The 20,285-nt window shown below is 36.3% G+C and overlaps 1 protein-coding gene across 1 annotated transcript; it reads right to left on the bottom strand.

The window, feature by feature from the left end:
• Positions 1–1,420: 1,420 nt before the first annotated feature.
• LRRC72 (leucine rich repeat containing 72) lies at positions 1,421–19,311 on the bottom strand (the record flags this gene model as incomplete). The annotated part of the gene is made up of 8 exons (XM_068674100.1): positions 1,421–1,875; positions 3,922–3,949; positions 4,947–5,111; positions 7,243–7,332; positions 11,657–11,770; positions 13,249–13,330; positions 15,709–15,778; positions 19,181–19,311. Coding segments are annotated over 8 exons (846 nt in total), but the record flags the coding sequence as incomplete, so codon positions are not given.
• Between the last annotated feature and the right edge of the window lie 974 nt (positions 19,312–20,285).

Here is a 20,285-nt window from a genome sequence, read left to right as displayed (position 1 = left end):
AGATGAGGATGATTTAAGGGCATTTAGAAAATGCATACAGCTTTAAGCAAGAAAAATAAGGAAGCTGAAATCAAAAAGGAAGGAATCTAACATCAAAAAGGTGAAAGGAATTACAAGGTTTAACAAAGGATGAAGTCCTGTATCTGGGATGGAATAATATCAAGCAGCGGTACAGGCTGGGATTTGTCTGGGTCTGTTGAAAAGCACCTGGAAGTCCTGGCGGGCAGCAAGCTGCCCCTGAGCCAGCAGTATGCCCTGGCAGCACTGAAGGTAAAGACAAAAGTATAGTCAGCAGGCCGAGGGTGTAATTATTCCACCTGACTTGGCACTTGTTAGGCCACACCTGGAATACTGTGTCCAGTTTTGGTCAACCTGGACCAAGAGAGACATTAAAAAACAAGAGAGCTTCCAGCTAGTGTGCCATCGTGGTTATCTGAGAGCTGGAGGAGTTTGTTCAACTCCAGAGAAAGGACGACTTGGAGAGATATAATCTTATAACACCTAGAGGTAGCTACAGAGATGATGAACCATCTTGATGGAGATGCACAATGACGGGACAAGAGCCAACAGGCCCACGTTGTTGCAGGCAGAATTCCATCTGGATATGAGAAAGTTGCTCGGGATTGCAATTAAACAAACACTGCCAGAGGTTGCCAAGAAGTGGTGGTCTCACCCTCCCTGGAAATATTTGACTTGTCTTGACAGGATGCTGGATAACCTAATGTCAGGCCCTGCTTTCAACAGGGGTTGGACCCACAGATCCCTGCCAGCCTAGACTGCTTCGTGACTCAGTGCTAGCTGAGGACAAAAAAAAAAAAAGGAACTCAGAAGACAAGCCCCGGGCTGAAGAAGGGCTTTGATATGTCAGATAGCATTGACTGAAAGTAAGCCTTTGGCAGAATGGAGAAGGAAAGATGTGAGGAAATGTATTACTTTACATCTGCATACACATTGCCTGCTGGCTCCCTTTGTGGTAACTGCCTAGAGAAGCCAAAAGCATCAGGTGTATTGCTACAGCACTGGCAGCAGGCTGGGACCAGTGCACTTCATGTGATATGCCCCGTCTCCACAAGGACTGCTAAATAGAGGCCCGCATCCTGGGGGAATATGAGCAGCCAGAGACAAGAGCCAGATTTCAGCACTTAAGAGCTCCTGGCTCCACAGCAGTGAGACCCAACGCAGCATCCTCATAAAACTAAGAACTTTTGGTGAATTCATGCAGCTCACAAATCAGCAAATTGGAACTTCAACTCCTCTAAGAAATTAGAAAAGCTTAATGAGGTTTATCTGATATCTATTTTGACGGAGGAACCCAAATTACTAGTAGTGAACATAGTAAGTCAATATTAGCCAGTAGAAATGGTAAAGAATAAAGTAATTCATCCTTAATTTCTTAAAAAATTGGCTTCTATTTTGGCTTTAATAATTTGTGGTAACAGACAGAGGCGTGGTAAGAATTGCATTTCAAACATCTTTTATTGTAACATTGCCACTATTTATCATTTGATTTCTTTATTTCGTGACTCTCCACATAATATACATGTATTTGATAATAAAAGGAATGTTACACTAATACTTTTTGTTGCTGGAAGTTCATTTAATTGGATGTGGGGTTTGGTGTACTTCTGTTATAGAGATATTAACTGATGTAAGAAGTTTATATCTGCTCTAGACCAGAGGAGTGACTTTTTTCTTAAGCAAGAAAGCAGTCATCTGAATTGGATTGTCAGCTTCTCAGGGGAATCTTCTGCTTTGTTTTCAAGACGTCTTTCTCGACAGGTGGATACTTTGTTCCAGTCAAGAGAGGAAAATACCATTACAGATCTTGTCATTGCTCGTAGTAAAACAGCGTCTTCAGGGTTCTCAAATGGAACTCTGCAAAAAGAACAAATCAAATGTAAATTATCTCAATGTTTCCAAACTCATTTGGAGCTAACTTACTAAGCACACTTTGTGTAGAAAATGAAGGTAGAAGTCACGATGATACTAACAGCGAGGATTAAAAAAAAATTAATTTTGGAAGGTTTCCTTCTGTCACCAAATTTTTAAAAAGCAAAACAAAACTAGAGAAGTTCAGAATCACAGGACTCTAAGGAAAAAAAAGCATGCAATAAATTATTTAAAATACATTTAAGGCAGACTTGAATTTGCTATTTTGTTTTCAGTGCTTCTTTTTCATGAAAAGTATAATTGTTGTACATTTTCATGTTCTGATTCTTAGAAGTGTAAATCATGAAACTAACTGTGTATTTTATGATTTCATAGTGATATGATATCCATTAATGCAAATGCAAGTTTTATTTCAGCATGGGTCTTTTAAATAGCCACCATGCAAATGAATCCAGAACAGTGAACACAGAACACCAAGAACTTGTGTTGTTCAGGTATCCCGCCACAGCTGCAGTCTGGGAGAGAGAAGCAGCAGACTTGCAACATCAGTTCAGAATTGACACAGGCTTCATGTTAGACCAAAAAAATTTAGACTCAGATGCAGTATTAAAAACTGATTTTGTAAGAACTTATTTCACAAATGTGTAGCTGTAGTAACACATACCTAACAGAAATCATGTGACTATTCCCACTGAGTATAGCACTTTGTTAAATACTCAGGTACCTTGTAAAGCCTAAGCATCTACATAAGTAAGATGGAGAGGAAACTGTACATCGTATCTATGAGGACAACTAACTCCACTGAAAGCAGGAAATAATTTTTGAACATAAATTAGGCTGATTGTAAAGAGCTGTACTCAAAGTAATTAGGTATACAAAATCAAGTTGTTAAAGGAAATCATCATACTGTCTAAAGAAGGGAAATCGTGTCCAAAGAAGGGCAACAAAGCTGTTGAAAGGTCTAGAAGCTACAAGGCTTATGAAGAGCAGCTGAGGGAACTGGGGTTGTTTAGCCTGGAAAAAAGGAGGCTCAGGGGAGACTTTATCACACTCTACCTTAAAGGAGGCTATAGTGAGGTGAGGATTGGGCTCTTCTCCCATGCACCAAGTGTTAAGATGAGGGGAAATGGCCTTAAGTTGCAACAGGGGAGGTTTAGGTTGGCTATTAGGAGAAATTTCTTCACTGAAAGGGTTGTGAAGTATTAGAATAATCTGCCCAGGGAAGTAGTTGAGTCACCATTCGTGGAGGTCTTCAAAAAACGTGTAGATGTGGTGGACTTGGCAGTACTAGGTTAAAGGTTGGACTAGACGATCTTAGTGGTCTTTTCCAACCTAAAAAATTCTATGACTGCATGAAGCTATGAATTCTATGTGTAGGCTTTTTTATTTCCTTTAATACATCTTACAAATATTTTGATGTATGAAACCAGAAAGTATAAACAAACCTGATATCTTAAGATTGTAAATATGCCTTATAAAGATAGCATTTTAAAATTTCATTGCATTAAAATGCGGCCATTATACTGCCTCAGTCTAGGCACAGAGATAACAGAAGTGAGTTTTACATTTATTTCTATGATGTTGAAATATAACATCAACTATAGACTAAAAATAATAAAAATCCTTCTACAGGTAAGTAATATTTTCCAGACTGTGTGTATTACTGGACAGCCAGCCAGGAGAAAGTTGTTAATGCCACAAGACAGAACAGCTATTCTGATGCAGTAATGCTTCAGGCACGCTTTTTCTAGCAATCGGTATTTGATCTTATAAATAAATAGCATTTTTATATACCTGGAATATCTTTCAATATTAAATTTAAAACAGCAGTGAGTAGGCTGCCATATCAGAATAATGCAGAGTTATAACTATGTTAAATACAAAAGACCAGAAAAAATTTTGAAAGATTATTTTTACTGTTTTTTTTTTCTTCTGTTAGGGTTTATTTTATGTACAGGAAGAGGAAAATAATTAAATGTTTCTGAAATACAAAAGAAAAAGAAACAAAAAAGTATAGAAAAAAATACATACTTATTTGTGTGATTTCCAAATTCACAATCTGTAAGAAAAAGTTCAAATTAAGACAGTAATGTCTACACAGCAGTTTGATTAGCTGAGGATTACCATCCTGATCCTAAAATACTTTTTAGTTCAAATTAACTAAAAACCAGCAAAAGATTTGAAATGTGTAATATCATCTTTTATTCAATTACTGCAGAAACAAATACCTAGTTCTTTTTAAGCTTATGTAGTTGTCATATTTTATTTTCCCTAGATAAACATTTCTGTGCTTTTTTTTTTTCTTCTTTCACAGAAGACAGACAGTATTGTGTGGAAATCCAAGGTCTGTTCTGAAAGGTCCCATGATACAAGTCACAAGGTTATGGATGGTACTCACCTGCTTTCTTGTGCCAGGACCTTACACAGTCTTACAGCTGTGAATGTTTTCAGGACTCTTTAAAAATTACTTTATATTCTATTACCAGACATCATTAAAACAGTCTTAGCTTGGAAAACATAAACAGGACTCTGCTTACAAAACTAGGCAAGATATGCAAAATTAACATCACTAGGAGGAAATAAATTCTTCAAGAGATTATTTTATAAAAGCACTAGAGGGCATCAAAACTCTATGATGTTGATCACCAAGTCAGCATAGTAGTATATTAAAATGTTTTAACTAAACAAAAGTTAAAAAAAAAAAAGGCAAAAACAAACAAACAACAACAAAACAGAAAGATACATATTGAAAAAAATGCTGTTTGTTCAGCTATCTTAAAAACAGTTCTGTAACTACAGGGAGTGGCAAAAGCGTATTTGTCACAATAGACACAGGCAAAGGAATCATTTGTTGGCTGTTGCCACCAGTGCTCCTGACTTGAAGCAGTTTGGTTGAGTTCCTGATGCATTTATATTTTACTACTAAAGACAACAACTTTTTATCAGATGAATGTAAAGAACTTTAAAGTTGTAAAGAATGAAAATAACTTTTCTTCTAATTCAAATCACTCAAAAGTGTATGCTCTCATTTTTTTTTATTATAAATTTTTTATTACCTGGGGCCATCATCAGTCTTCTGGCTGGTTGAGCACCTCTGCTGCCTCCCATGGCAGTCCCCAGCGGTGTATTTACTCTCTTTCCAAAAGCTATTGACTCCATAACACAAGACAGCTCACAGCTATAAAGATGAAATGCTGACTCCCTTTCTCTTTGTGTAACTGCTGTTAAAAGGGATATTAAAAAAATACTATTTCTATCAACTTAAAAGTCTGGTATCAACTATGTGCATGCAGAAGGCGATTCCCATTATTTTGTACAGAGTTTGACAACAATTGCACTGTAACTGCATGATTTCACCATGATTCAGAATGGGACTGTGGAGTGATACTTCCTATGGCTCTGCAGTGAAGCCCTGTCAAATAAAATCAAGTATTTGTTTCGGATGCAGTAGGATCAGGCATTTTAAACCAAGAAACTAGAAAGCAAGTCTCTTCATTACCATTTAAATGAGACCTACTGTAGAAGTTACTAAAGACTTGGAAGCTTCTGTATGAATAGTGAAAACAAATCCTGCTTCAAAATCAGTTCAATTCCCATCCCTCAGTTACAGAGAAAACTGTAGGACCGCAATCCAAAGAAACGCTTCATGTTTTCTTGTTTTGCACTTTACTTAAAAAGTAACTTTACAGTTTAAAGAAAGAGATTGAGACCCTAAGTCAAATAGGGGATTTTAACTTTCATGATTTAAACTGCATGCTAATCCAGCACTTCAGATAGGAAATAGAAGTGAGCTGCAGGTTTAGAGCATAACTCTGGCAGAAACATTTTGAATTCTGGGGAATTTTTAAGTCGTGGTGTCTGGGGGACTAATTAGAAAGGAACTGCAGTAGCCATGCCTGGAGGTAACAGAAGTATGACCATGTGTCCTGTGTAAAGCAGACAGCCAGGACAGAGCTGTGGGAATGTTCCGCAGCCAGAACATTTTCCATTTAACACAAAAAAGGGAACATTTTATTTAACAGTACAGTCTTTGTAACGTTAAAGGAATAGTTCACTAAACAGAAAGTCCAGGGAATGGCTTGGTACAAATTAATGCCTCAAATCCTAATCCAAGACTAATTACAGTATGGGTGTATTGAAGAGAGAAGTCCACGAAGTTTTATGGAAATGTTTCCAGAACTGTAAATGCCATATGTATTTTCCAGCAGGTTTACCTGCAGTCACCCCACCCTAGCCAAAAATGATCATAGTAAAATTGTCTGATGGAAGTGCTAAGCACAGGTGTAACACCAGCCCAAATATCGAAGAGACTGGAGGTACAGTTACCAGTGTACAAGATGAATGTGTAGACAAATGGCTATGGTCAAATCCAGCAGCTCACTAACCCCTGACACATACGGTGTCCCACCCACCAGTTTTCGTTTATGATGGAGCTGTGCAACCTGCCAGCCCATGCAGAAAGTAATGTGGTTGCCATCTCAAGTCCTGCATCCTGTTTCTCCTAGAGACTGGGAGCAGGTTTTCAAGACGATGTTGTTGTTTCTCCTCATTGTTTTTTATGAGGAATAGCTGGGGTACGAATCAACACCTCTCACAGTGCTTCCCAGTGAACCACATGGCTCTCCCAACACCGAAGACAAAATCACAAAGCTAAGTTCCTGGCTCCACTGTCATGTTCATTGATTTATCATCTGTCTGTTCTCAGGATCATTATTTTTTCAGTAGCATGTACAGCTGTGAAAGATCTGATGATTCATGAAGATTTATATTTGACAGCTTGGTCAGTATGGATCTTATCAGGAAATGCGCACGTAAGCATTTAAACTGTACAGAAGCGTACAGACACCTGAGAATATTATCCATATCTAAGTACACAGGATCACTTGTAAATATATTAGTCTGAATGCACATAGAATTCATATAGAATTATAGAATATCTGGAGTGGGAAGGGACCCACAAGGATCACTGAGTCCAACTCCTGGTAGGTAGGTGTATGTAGATATACTCATGTACAGGTTCATATGCATACAAAATGTACGTAGGTGTTTCTTAACTATGGCTTTTATCTCTTACCCCCAAATATACAGACCAACTACAGGATAAATATACGTAAGACAACTAGAAAAAGACAGAAATCAAAAATGTTTGACAAAGTAAACTGTTTATGCCATACAACTGTTTATGCCAATTTGCATGAAAAACCTTGCACAAAATAGCTACCAGTTCATCAGATCTTTTCCTGTATCAATAAATGCATATAAAAAACTTGAAGAAATTGATTCACCTATTTTTTCCAAATGGATTAAAATCAAAAGCAACAATCTCTGTGAAAAAAGAAAAGCGATTCTTACATTTCCTGTCAAGCAGCTGTACTGAAGGAAGGAAGTGTATCACGTAAAGGCGGTAGTCTGGATCATGTGCGAGAGGGTTATGGAATAAGTCTGCAAAATATATACAAAATAAACAGCACCAACACCACCAACAAAAGAATAAAAGAAAAACAACAAACTTAGCAAGATGGGGAAATTAAATAATAATAGTTGCCAAAAATTTTGTACAAAATAGTATTAATTCAAATTATTTTTATAGTAGGTAAATAAAGCAGTTTCTTTACACAGACAAAATTACTCAGCTGAGCACAGACTGCAAGAAGTGGCTTATTGCACAGGATGCAAAATACCACAGGCAAGAACCAAATAAAGGTGCCATTATGCACAATGAGCCTTTGAAGCTTTTTTGTGTTTTTTACAACTTACAGACAAAACCACTAAGTACTTGCCTTTGATTTTATTGTGTATTGTTAGGTGATGCCTATTTTAAATTGTAGTAGTCTTTTAGGTGTGATGGCTTAAAGATAAGACAAAATTTGAAGGGAGGGAGAGAGTTAATTGCAAAAAGATGAGCTTCAGGATTCCAAAGGCTTTGTCAGAGCTGATATAAAGTTATATTGCATCTTACAGATTGCAATTACAGATTGCAATTTAACATTACAGATGCAATATAAAATGTAGACACTCAGTTTTCTGATGTACCAATGGAAGACGAGTTTTTGAAAACTCAGAAACCTAAAGACTAAAATGTTTAAAAGGGCCTAAGCTCCTGGAACCTGGATGCCACCAACTTTCATTAAGAGGCGAGGCCCTAAGCTTCGAAAGCCCATTAGCAACTTGACTAAAATTGCACCACAGAGGCAGGTATCAGCCCTGTGCTGCTGCTTTGTACAGATGTGGAACATTCACCTAGCTTACATGCCAGGTTTGGTTTGGTTCATGCAAATGATATCTGAGGTTGATTAAAGAAGAAATTGGCTCATTCCCAAATCAGAAAACAGGAAAAAAAAAGTGTTTTGTTTGTTTGTTTTCAAAATTAAAAACATAATAATGCTGCATTCTCCTTACACAAATACTATTCCAGTTGGACAGTAAAGTAAAAATAATCAGAAGGTTTCTACCTTAAGATCAGAGCAGGCAAAAAAAAATCTTTTAAAGTTAATAATTTTGACATCTTCTACACTGTTCTGTTGGAGGAGAGGCTGTGGCTAATATTCATTATAAGACAAAAAATCCTCTCATTTATGTAATTTCTGCATGTAGGGAAAGGTGGCATTACAGACACAAATAAGGGTTCTGATATTTCAGGGACACTAAAAGAAGAAAGAAATCTGGAAATATTCTACACAGCTTTGAGAATGGGTGTCATTTTTTATTCTTCAGGATGGTTTGACTGCCAAAGAGGGCTCTGTGTTTGATGGTACTGCCCGACTGTTTTGAGGGCTCAGTCTGTCTGGAAAGAGGAATTGACATCTTTTATGCAGAAAATGTCTGTTCATGTATAGAGAGAAGAAATTAAAATTTTTAATTCTTTAATGACTTTTCAACAAAATCATTGTATATGGAAGTAGTAAAAAAGCCACAAGGTGGCAGCAAAAGAAAGTTACATTTTTATTGAACACAGTAGTGCGCAGCCATTTTTTCTAGGTGGTGTTAATTTGAAATAACATTAGGTAGATGTCTGATAAGTCTGTTTTTGAGTCAAGACAATATGTAATAGCATTCCAGACAGAAAAATGGTTCAGAAATTTCTCTAAAAGCTAGTAAGTTTTGTGTTTCAAGTAGTACTGGAATGGAATGGCAATTCAAGAGAGATTTTTCCAAGACACAAAGAGGGGTTGATACTAAGTCCTTCTGAACCTGGATGCTACTTGGAGCACATCCCTCCTCCCCAGTACTGACTGGTGTTTTTTTTTTATACTATACAAATTTTTCTGCTGCTTGTTCTTAAAATAAATCCAGCCATTGTATGGATCAAGATGGTCTTATTTTACAAAACATCTGGGATCAATTTTGGGCTCTGCTATCTACTTTCTAGTCAAAGTCATGTAATTTTCATTCTACAAATTAGGGATAATACTTTCTTCCTCCACAGTTTTGTCTGTTTTCTCAACTGAGACTGTAGGAAAACAGTGTGCCTGTCCCACACGGGGCAGAAAGGAACTATTGTGGTAGAAACACAGTGAAGAACAAAACAAGTTTTCTGAGGACTGGCAGCAAGATGTTATCAGTTGTGGATAATAAATCAGCTGAGGCAATTTACAGAGTACATAACAAAAATCTTGGATTCCAAAGCAGAGATGGGAGCACAAGGTGAGCCCATAAAGAATCCCTCTGTATCTCCCAAAAGGCTGCAGTTTTGAACAACCTATCCAGTAAATCTTTAGAAGCTGACTGTCTTCCCTAACTGTGTGATGAAGAATACTGTTATGCTTCAACTCCATTGCAGTGCAGTGGCTAAAAATCACGAGAGCCTTAAGAAAGAGAAATGCAACATTCTGGTAGCTGAATGTTGCTTCTGAAGTGCCCAATAACAGCGTATTAGACTGCCCCATTTTAACAATTCTAATGTCCACCAGTGCTACACAATAATTAAATATTAATTTTCTGGAAGTTCTATTGAAGGTTTGCAAGTTGTTTTACTTTTTTTATCAAATTTTCCAGCTAATAAATAAATAAATAAATAAACAAATACATAAATAAATAAATCTCAAAAAGATCTACCTCACAACAGTGAGAACCTTCCCATTTCCAAAACAGTTTTTATTTTATAAAGCTAAATATGGGCACAGGCCTTTTGAAAGATACACAGCCCAAATGCGGCACCCATCTCACGTTTCTGAACTCTGCAGACAGGCAGATAAATGCTACAGTAATACGATATGTAGGATATCGCTTTCAAAATTTATTTTGTTCATTTATTGCTGTCATTTACTTCAAATACATGTATGATAATGTATTTAATTAAGCTAATGTAGTACTGTTAATCTGAGAACTCAGTACTATCTAATTTCTTTGAAGCAAAGGCACTGACAAATTTTTGAAAGCTTAGCAAGGAATGACTGTAAAGCAGATTATTAAGTTTCTTCCAATGGTTTGCATTTACTCTCATATCTTTGAACTGAATAACATTTTAATCAGGGCAGACCGGCTTACTCTATGTATTCTGTTTGATAGTACTTTTAAATAATTGCTTTTCCATAGCAGTGACCAGTTCAATATCCATCCAGTTTTCATGGTGTCTTTGTGACTGCCACTCATAATAACTCAGCAGTACTTTAACTATTTCTCTTTATTTCCCATAGACAACTGCAAAAAGCACAACAAACTCGCTGTGCTTTATGAAGCAACATATTAATTGGCAGAGCTATAACATTAAATTCAACTGACAGCACCATTCATACATAGGATGTCTGTCCAGACTTTGCCTAATCACTTCAAACTGCATTCTTACATGGACTATTTTTCAGTTTTGCCCATAACAAAAAAAATAATAATGATTTTGCTGGCATATTGTCTTCCTAAACACTTGATTTGTTTGTGAATTTTAGACCAACATCAAGTTCAATTAAAAGTATAATTTTCAAGCCATTTTTCCTTTCCTGCACTCAAAAATTCAATATTTGAATGCATAAAGAGGTATGGTTTGATGACGCTCGCCTCCATTAACTGTGATAAGACATGAAACTAATTTCCTGTTTTCTCAAAGTACTGAGAGTTTGGCATGTCCAAAGACAACGTTCATTTAGAAACCATGAAAAAAAACACTGTTTACATTCACATTTTCAACAGGTTAATAGCATATAATCCTACTTCCCTGAAGGCTGCTCCTTACAGTGTAACTCAGTAGTGAAAGCACTGTCTTGTATCGTTTAATTTCAAATTTCAGATCCTACACGACTTTTATTTCCAATCAGTACACCAAAAATTATACCACAGATACTATTATACTTAATATCTAAAGACTAATATCTTAGACTCTGGAAATCCATAGATTCTACCAAAAAGATGTAGAATATAAGTTATCCAAGCAATGTAATTAACAAGACAGGAATTTGGGTTCTATAACCTTCCTCACACTCTCAACAGCAATAACATCAGTTTCTCATCTCCCTTCACCTCCGTGAGCAGTGTACTCCCATGTTCCCTTACAAAATGCTTTGACTGCCTCCACACTACTCATCTCAGAGACTGGCTAGCCAACAGCCAAAAGCAGTTAACTTTTGAACTCACTGAACAGTTTTTTCTGTAGTAGTAGTACTCTCTGTGGAATTGTCATGCTTTACAGATCTCTTTCTTCGGTCACATTTGGTTGAAATTGATAATTAGCTTCAAAAGCTATTGGCAAATGATGCAGAAATGGACAAGAAACATCATGAGAAGATACACTAAAAAACTACTACTTGTGTTCTTCAAAATAGAAATAAGGTATTACTTAGGGTCTGCAGGCTTATTATTCCTTTTAATTCCTTCACTGTTTTGCCAAGTTGTTTTAACTGGTTGTTATGAAGCAACAGAATCTGTAGTGCGCACAAGTGTTTCAGAGCACCTGAAATGAAATGAAATGAAATGAAAAATAAATATTTTCAACATATTTCATTGTATTTATTAAATAATTATTTTATGTTGCACACTATATCTGACATTCTAGTTGTCCACCTAGGTCTGCATATTTATAACACCTTGCATGAGAATAGAAAAAAAAAAAAAGAGGGGAAAAAAAAAAACAAACACTATCAGAGATTTCAATATCTCTTCTGTCTTTCTAGTCACATCATTAAACATATGCCTCACTGTTGTTTTTTTTTTTTGCTCCAGTTCTTTCCATTTGTCTCCATCACTCTTGCCTCAACAAATCAACATCAACTGCCTTCTTCCTCCCTTCCTGTATCCCTTCCTTCCTCCGATGTCCCAGTGATCTTTGATTAATTCCTCTTTGCTTCCTTTTATCCTTAGCTAATATTACATTTGCCTTACAAGCAATGCATTGCATATGCTGTAGAAAATAGTTCAAGTTATTATAAATGTATTTAAAAAGTTATTCCAAATAACTGTTGTTGCTGACACAGACTATATATTCACATCGTCACACCACATCAGGTTTAGACATCTCATTTTCCAATTTCTACATAATTTTTTCTCATCCACATTTCTCTGCTGATGACACCTGCCCTTCTGATAGCACATATGTTGGTATCTACTGTAATGTCTCTCATGTCTTTCATTCAATGTTTTTTTCAAACATTCATTTTTCTCAAAATCTCACAAGAACTAATCAACATCATTTATTATCTGAACAGTTTATAGGGACTGAGAAGAGTAAAATATTAGCATTTAGAACATCTAAAATACACAGGTTTATTACTATGTTTTGGGCTTTTCATTTAGAAATTCACTGGTCTGAAATAGATACTTTAATCTATACAAGCAAGCAAAAATTAAATAGATGGATAGGATAAAGTTTGAATTTTAGAATAAAATGGTTTTGCAGTAACTTTGCAAAATACTTCTGATTGTAAGTATAACTGCATCATAAAGAAACTGCAGAACCTTAACCTGCATTAGAAGTGGGACATCTCATTAATTTATTGTTCTTTTATTTTCATGCTAAGTCTGTTAGCACTGCAATCAGTTTTTCATCACGTAAACATAAATGGCTCCCAGAAGGTTTTATCAGCTTATGCAGTGCCTGGTCAGCAAGAGGACTACAAATCACCACATGTAAAAAGAACTTTGCATATCCATCTTGAATATAAAATATGGTCATGCTAGATCAAAAATATTTTACAATTGCCTGACATTAAAGTGAATGATATTTCATTCCCATAGACCAGCATAAACTTGATATTGGCTATTAGTTACAGCCACTCAAGTACATTGGAAGAAAATAATTAACATTTACTCATACATGGGAGCTTTCAACCATTAAGTTACTGGCTGTAGTCCACTGTTAAAAATTTGAATGCCAATACATGGAACCGAAGGTATAGGTTTCTGTCCAATAATATGAAAAGGGAAGATTTGTACCTGATATATCTGTGATCTCATTGTCATTGAGATATAGTTCAGTCAAGCAGTAGTTTTTCTTCAAGAAAGTTAAATCTTGGATCTGAAATTAGAGTTAGGAAAACTTCTATATGTCAGTCTGAATTTAACTTTGGAGAAGTATAAACGCAGCCTATCTGAAAACTGGCATACTCTAAGAAGTTTTTAGTGATCAGTCTTGACTTGAGTGCAAGGTAAAGTATATACAATTGGGTAGCAAGCTCACCATTGTAACAGCATTCTGAAACTAAAATCATATTCTTCACAATGATTATTGTACCGTGTGTAGTGTAGGGCCTACACTACTGAAGGGAGACCTCATCACAATCTACAACTTCCTCACAAGGGCCAGTGAAGAGGCAGGTGACCTATTCTCTGTAAACACCAGTGATAGGACCCACGGAAACAGTGTTAAGCTGAGGCAGGGGAAGTTTAGGCTGGACATCAGGAAGAGGTTCTTCACCGAGAGGGTGGTTGCACACTGGAACAGGCTCCCCAGGGATGTCGTCACTGCACCAAGCCTGTATGAATTTAAGAAGCGTTTGGACTGTGCACTTAGTCACATGGTCTAAACTTTTGGGTAGACCTGTGCAGTGCCAGGAGTTGGATTTGATGATCCTTATGGGTCCCTTCCAACTCGGGATATTCTATGATTCTATGATACTATGATACACATACCTATTGTATATAGCGGCACTTCTCTACCTTTGACAAGTTTGTTTTAAGATCATCTTAAGTTTACTTTTTGTGATAAAATTGTTGCAATGTGTTCTTAAAGGAAATTTAAAAAGTGTTTAGCTCTTTGAAGTTCAGAAAAATGTGTTTCCCCTATTAGCTGAAGTCTTCTCAGAACAGCCATTTAGTGGCTTCTCCACAGTTTATACAGAAAATATTTTTTTTTTCCACAAGTTATGCAGAACATTGAATGAATGATTTTTGTTACAGCATAAGTAGGAGAGTAAGACCTATGCAAAAATCAGATTTATTTATATTTTACTGATCAACCAGTTCATCTCTGCTTAGTCATCAGGCCATTTCTCCTTATTCTTTAGTGCCCTTTAGAAGTAAAAGGGAAAGCCTTATACCTGTGGGTTTAGTTCAACCTTTTCACATATCCATATTTTTGCTTTTTTTGAAAACAGTTGGATAACCACAGGTCTTTCAACGAAGTCTACATAACATGCTATATAATTGATGTTAGCCTGGGGCAGCAGATATACATACACTCCTAAATTACATGGAATGCTTTTTTTTTTTTTTTTTTTCCTGCTGCTCACATTGCTACTTATTTACCTGAGCAAGCACTTACGGTGCTTTAAGAACTTGCACCCTTTGTAAAAATCATGTAAACTACTGTAAAATAATAAATTTAAAAGCAGGCTCCAGCCTTTTTTTTTTTTTAATTACCAGTGGCTAATGGGGAAGGTTGGATATGTATTTGGAGATTTCTAAATGAGATAATTCTAGACTTGGCTGAAAAATGTAGTGTCTGGAGATTTTTACAGAGCATTGTCTTAGAACTCGTACTTATAATTGCTATGATCTGGATTTGCACAGATGGAGAAAGTATGGCTCATAGTCTGAATAACTGTCTTAGGACCATATAACAGAATTTATGGTGGCTCATTGTCAAACTCTAGTCACTCGCCCAGCAAAGTCTCTTAATTCAAACACGTTTAGATGACATTACAGTCTGCATAATGACAGAAGACATTGCATCCATCTTAGCATGGCAGTGCTACTTGTTGTGTGCAGGTGGGAGCAAATTTGAAAGGGTTTTATGTCACTCATGTGCGTGACAGCAGAAAGGAGTCTCACCTCAGCTGCCAGCCTGCAAGGAAACAAGCCAGGCATGTCTAGAAGGGCACAATAAAGGACCTATGCATTTCCTGCAGTCCGCTCCTTTCCTGAAGAACTAGAAAAACCCTAAGTTTCTTTAAGAATACCTTAAAGTTAGGGATACGGTTTAGCAGGGACTGTTAGTGTTAGGTTAGAGGTTGGACTCGATGATCTTGAGGTCTCTTCCAACCTAGAAATTCTGTGATTCTGTGATTCTGTTCCAAAAGCTGCCCACTGTGGTGGGCAGAGAACACTTGCTATGAGCTACACTGGAAAATGCTCTCCTAGGCCTCAGGTATCAGTATGGTATCAAGCAACTTTTCCAATAGCATAGTTCTAAGTGTACCTAATCTGTCTTTTTATTGCTAAGACATTAGCACAAAAACTCAGCTCCTTGAATTCATGGGATTTATAAATGAGATATGTAAAAAAAAAAAATCAGCTTATACTCTAATGTAAAACAATGGTTTCTTCAAAACTGTCTTACATAAATCAGTTAAATTTGCTAGATACTACAATCATATTTTATGTTAGGAAAACTGTGATGAAATAAACAGGGAATGTTAATGCATTGTTCTGCTTTTTAAAGGTATGCTTTATTACCTTATTGTTGTTAATCCACAAGTACCTCAACCTATGAAAGTGTGATAGACTTGGAATACTTCTTAGTCCTCTGGTGGAAGAAAATAAAGTAACAAATTTCTTAATATTCATTGTGCTTATTGACTTAAAAAAAAAATATATATAATTTTTTTATAAATAATATTATGCAAACACTAAAAAGCAACAATTCTGTAGAAATTATAGCAGGGAAAGACACACAGAGTAAAAGTGAGAAACAATGTATGCATTATAAACACCTGAAAGCATAACAAAGCAGCAGGTGGTAAAGAAATTGGAACGAACTCAGTTATAAATTATTTTTCCATAACAGCATTTATTTTCCAGGGAGTATGAGTCTCATCTACTTTGCAGCTTGTTAAAATTCTCTTCAGAACACAGGAGGAGGATTTTTGCATCCTAGAGGGCAACAAATGTAAAAAGAGAGCTGTCTTAGGTACAACACAGATTCTCCAACCACAGTGCCAGAGATGCAAGAAAGACACTTAGCACATCACTGTGCATTTCTTATTTTTTGTATTAATGCACACTGTGAAATCTTTTATCTTTTTTCACCCCTTTACTCTGCTGTATAAACTTTCGTATTTCCTCATACTCATTAGCAGTCTTGTTTTACATGAAACTGCATGTTCACTGAAGCTGGTAGTCTCTGCTTGTAGGGGGTTTTGGTTAATTGTATGTAGCACGTTGAAGCTGAGCTTGCTAGTGTACTATAAGTAATAAATTACCTACTAACCAGAGAATACGGGTGAGCTGCTGAGTAATTTCACTAATTGTTGCTGGGTTTTGTTGTTTTAAATAAATATTATTGATTTCCTGTCAAATAATTATAGATGATGTTTACAATTTTAATTGACATAATAAAACTTTGTGTTGATTTGAATATCTTGCAGCACCAGGGTGTTTCTGAAAGACTTAATAGCATTGGAAAGAATTAACCTCACATTAGCAGCCTAACTCAATCTGCTTGTGTTCCAGCTATGAAACCTAGTCTCTTTTCCCATGTGTTTTTTTTTTTCCAACAAACCCACCACATACAAAGGAGGAGTGGACACTTTTTCTGATCTTGTTTTTGAAAAAAAGTCAAGAGCAAACCCCACACAGTCCATCTGCTGTAATTTTATTCTCCCGTATTTCTGACAATCAGATTATTCCATGCTGATCGCATATTTATGTGTTTATTTTATGTCACAAGCAAGTACATTACTGTAAGTACTAAAGATAATCACTTGAATGCTGACGGGACATCCAGAGCTCTTACAGAACTATTTTATATATTTTTAGAGAACTTACAGAACTATTTTATATATTTTTTCTGTATAGCTTTACCTGTACACCCCTGAACTACTTTTCAGATAGCAAAGCCCAAATCTCCTCATATTCTTTGTCATTGCATTTCTACACTTAGTTTACAGATTTACATTTTAATTGGCTTTACTCCTCTCTTTTAACAGCCTCATCTCTACTATATCCAAGCCTTGATCTGTGGGTTTGTTTTTTTTTTTTTTTTTGTGTGTGTGTGTGTTTTGTTCTTTTTTTCCCTGGTATTAAGGCATTTAATTTGCCCCAGGTAGAGTTTAATTCCTCTAAAGGAGCCTGTCCCTTTCTGTATGCCTTCCAGACTTTGTATGTCTCTTACAAACTGATACTTTCTGGCCTCCAGCCCTCTACTCCTACCTACTGCTAAGTTAATCAGTTTTCTTAGGATGACAGCTTTCAGTGTTGAAAAGTAAATTTTTTCATGTCCCTTTAACAGCAGTGGTTTAAAAACACAATTTTGTTCCCTCTAGTTTGATTGACTTCTATTATTATTTTTTAATTTTCTTCGTACTTTAGCCAACAGAAATATATGTCAAATCAACAGTTAAGGAGGCATGATCTGATACTGAGATTGGCTGAGATTCAAGGTTTATATAAATTGGTATAGAATAAAAGGAAATAGGTTCTCTCCAGTCATCAAAGAAGCCAGCTACAGAAGTGATCTGTCTTCCCATTAAACCATTTTGAGAAAGATGATGGTTTAAAGACAGATCACTTCTGTATCTGCCATCTGGTAATTTCTTTTTATTCATTTTTTTATTCCACACACAAAAAAAGTATTTCAAAGCCAATGAGGGCATATATTTAATTATTTAACATCAGAAAATGTGCTTCTTAAGATTGTATATATATAGTCTTAATATTTTACACATATGCATTAGAATAATTTTATCATATTGTTTAAAAAATATATGGATGCATCTTGTACATTTCTATTTAAATTTCTTCCTTACTCGGATTTTCTGTGTTTTCTTCTTTCTATAATAAAGTTAATAAAGATTATAATAATTTAACAGTAACTATAAGCTTCATATTTTCTTTTCACGGAGCATCAAATTCTTTCATGGTGTAAATCGAGAGATGTGCTAAGGAATTTAGACATACCAGTGGACACATGGAGACTTTCAAGGGCACTTAATTTCCACTTAAATCACTGAAATCCTGTAACGCTTTTTTTTTTATTCATAAAACCTGGAGACTTTTAAAACCTTGTCCCTGAATTATTCAACTACATTAGTTCTTTACATATATCAACAATACAAACACTAGACACAGTTGTGAGGCTGCAGACAGGTATGCAACAGTTGGAATTGTGCCCTGGCCAGAAATTCAAAGTATGCTTTTCAAAAACTTTGAAGTATGTCCTGTCATGTATCCATCTCTCTACAGTAGCCTCTCAGCATGTTCATCCTACAGCATATCACTCTATCAACCTAGATCACCCACAGGTTCGTGAAAGCTTTACCTTCCTTCACTTTGCATGGTTTATTCTCCTCACCTGCCCTATCTCTTAAGCTGCTTCATAAAGTTCACTGAGGAGATCACTTCTCTGATCAGTGCTGTCAGCTCCAAACAAGTGTTCTCGTGCTCACTTCATGTTGCCCTGCCCTCCTTTCAATTCTTAATGGTAGTGATGCAGGTAATTTCAAAGGTGCTACCAATGAGTTTTGCTATTGCAACAACAGATTTCTTCAGGGAGGTCAGAAATTTGGCAGTTCTCAGACTGGGCAGGTCCTGTGTTTTTGCGTTTGCTTTCTTGACAGTCTTTCACCCAGCTTTACAAGCTAGTTAGAACAGGTAGAGATCAGCCCATTAAGCTTCACGTCTCTGTTCCCTTGGTAGAAGTTCACGCAAAACTCTATGAACTTACCGACCCTCAAGCAATGCTGGGTTGCTAGAGGACTGTGTGTCTAGGGCTGAGGCATTTAACTACTTCATTGGGAATGCAGTTCTGTTATCTACATCCATATATATCTATACCATTTCTTCTTGCACAACATGTATGGACTAGGTATAAATATGATTTACTGAGAATTCACATATAAATGATGTTCAGAGATGGAAAGATCTATGAAAGGTTACCATTTACCACGTGCTCCATTTTTAGTAAAAGCTGAAGAAACATTTTACTTACTGTCCAGCCAGATACAATACTAAGACATCGATATTCCGCTTAAAGCCACAGATCTTCAGCTGTTTTTCTACTGCCTGACAGTACACAGTACATTTGTCAGCAAAAGATAATGCATAATTAATTACATTATAACATATATATATTCAGTGTCTAAATTAATACACATGCCAAAATTAATGTATGAATCACAGCACCTCGCAAACTACAGCATAGTCTAAGGCGGATAAAGAGGTATCAAATTGGCAGTTTCTATTTTTAATTGATAAAAAATACATCAACAGTTATGTTACTCCAGTTTTCTATAGAGACCCACAGCTCATAGATATATGAAAACAGAGGTCGGCTAGAGAACGGGCTTCTCAACTCATGTCAGCCAAAACAGTACAGGTGTTCAACATGAGAACAGCTTACCTTGCAATGAATATGCAAATTTATTTTACACACATGACTTTTTAAAATTATCTGGGGGGTTGGAACTGGCTGATCCTTAAGGTCCTTTCCAACCCGAGCTATTCTATGATTCTACACATCCAGAAAACTCTACATGTCTATTTAATTTTGAAAAATGTAGGCACAAATATCATTTTCAGAATATAGTGCTTATGTGCCATAATTTGTAAAAGCAATCCTAGTAGCATGAGTATTATGGATCTCAAATTCTAGCAGCTGATAAAAAGCAACATACCAGTAAAACATTTAACAGCTTTAGTAAATGCCCAATGTCCTTTAATATCACTCTTGCCTCTAACATGAAATTGCAAATTGGACTTTGCAAACTTGGAAGTACTGATGGGTATGATTAGAGCAGCCTGTATTAGGCGCCCGATTAGTTTTGGAGCATGCTCTGGGGTCATTGGGTTGACATAAGGTAACTTTGGATACACTTGCAAATGGGCAGAAGCTGTGGTGCTTTCCCAGTGGGGCAAGCACAGAGCTAGTGGGACCCGTAGGGTGCACCAGCCTCTTACTCAGCACAGCTGGTGGCTGGACATAGTTGCCACTTCTCCAGGAACTCGATACAGCTCCCAGCTGTCAGGTAGGAGAAAATGCTGTCCAAATGGCCCACAACATCCGCAGACAGAAAAAGAAAAGTTGCTGGGAGCAG

Source organism: Anas acuta, chromosome 2, assembly GCF_963932015.1.
Source record: "Anas acuta chromosome 2, bAnaAcu1.1, whole genome shotgun sequence".
Taxonomy (NCBI): Eukaryota; Metazoa; Chordata; class Aves; order Anseriformes; family Anatidae; genus Anas; species Anas acuta.
This window is presented reverse-complemented; position numbering and strand designations above follow the sequence as displayed.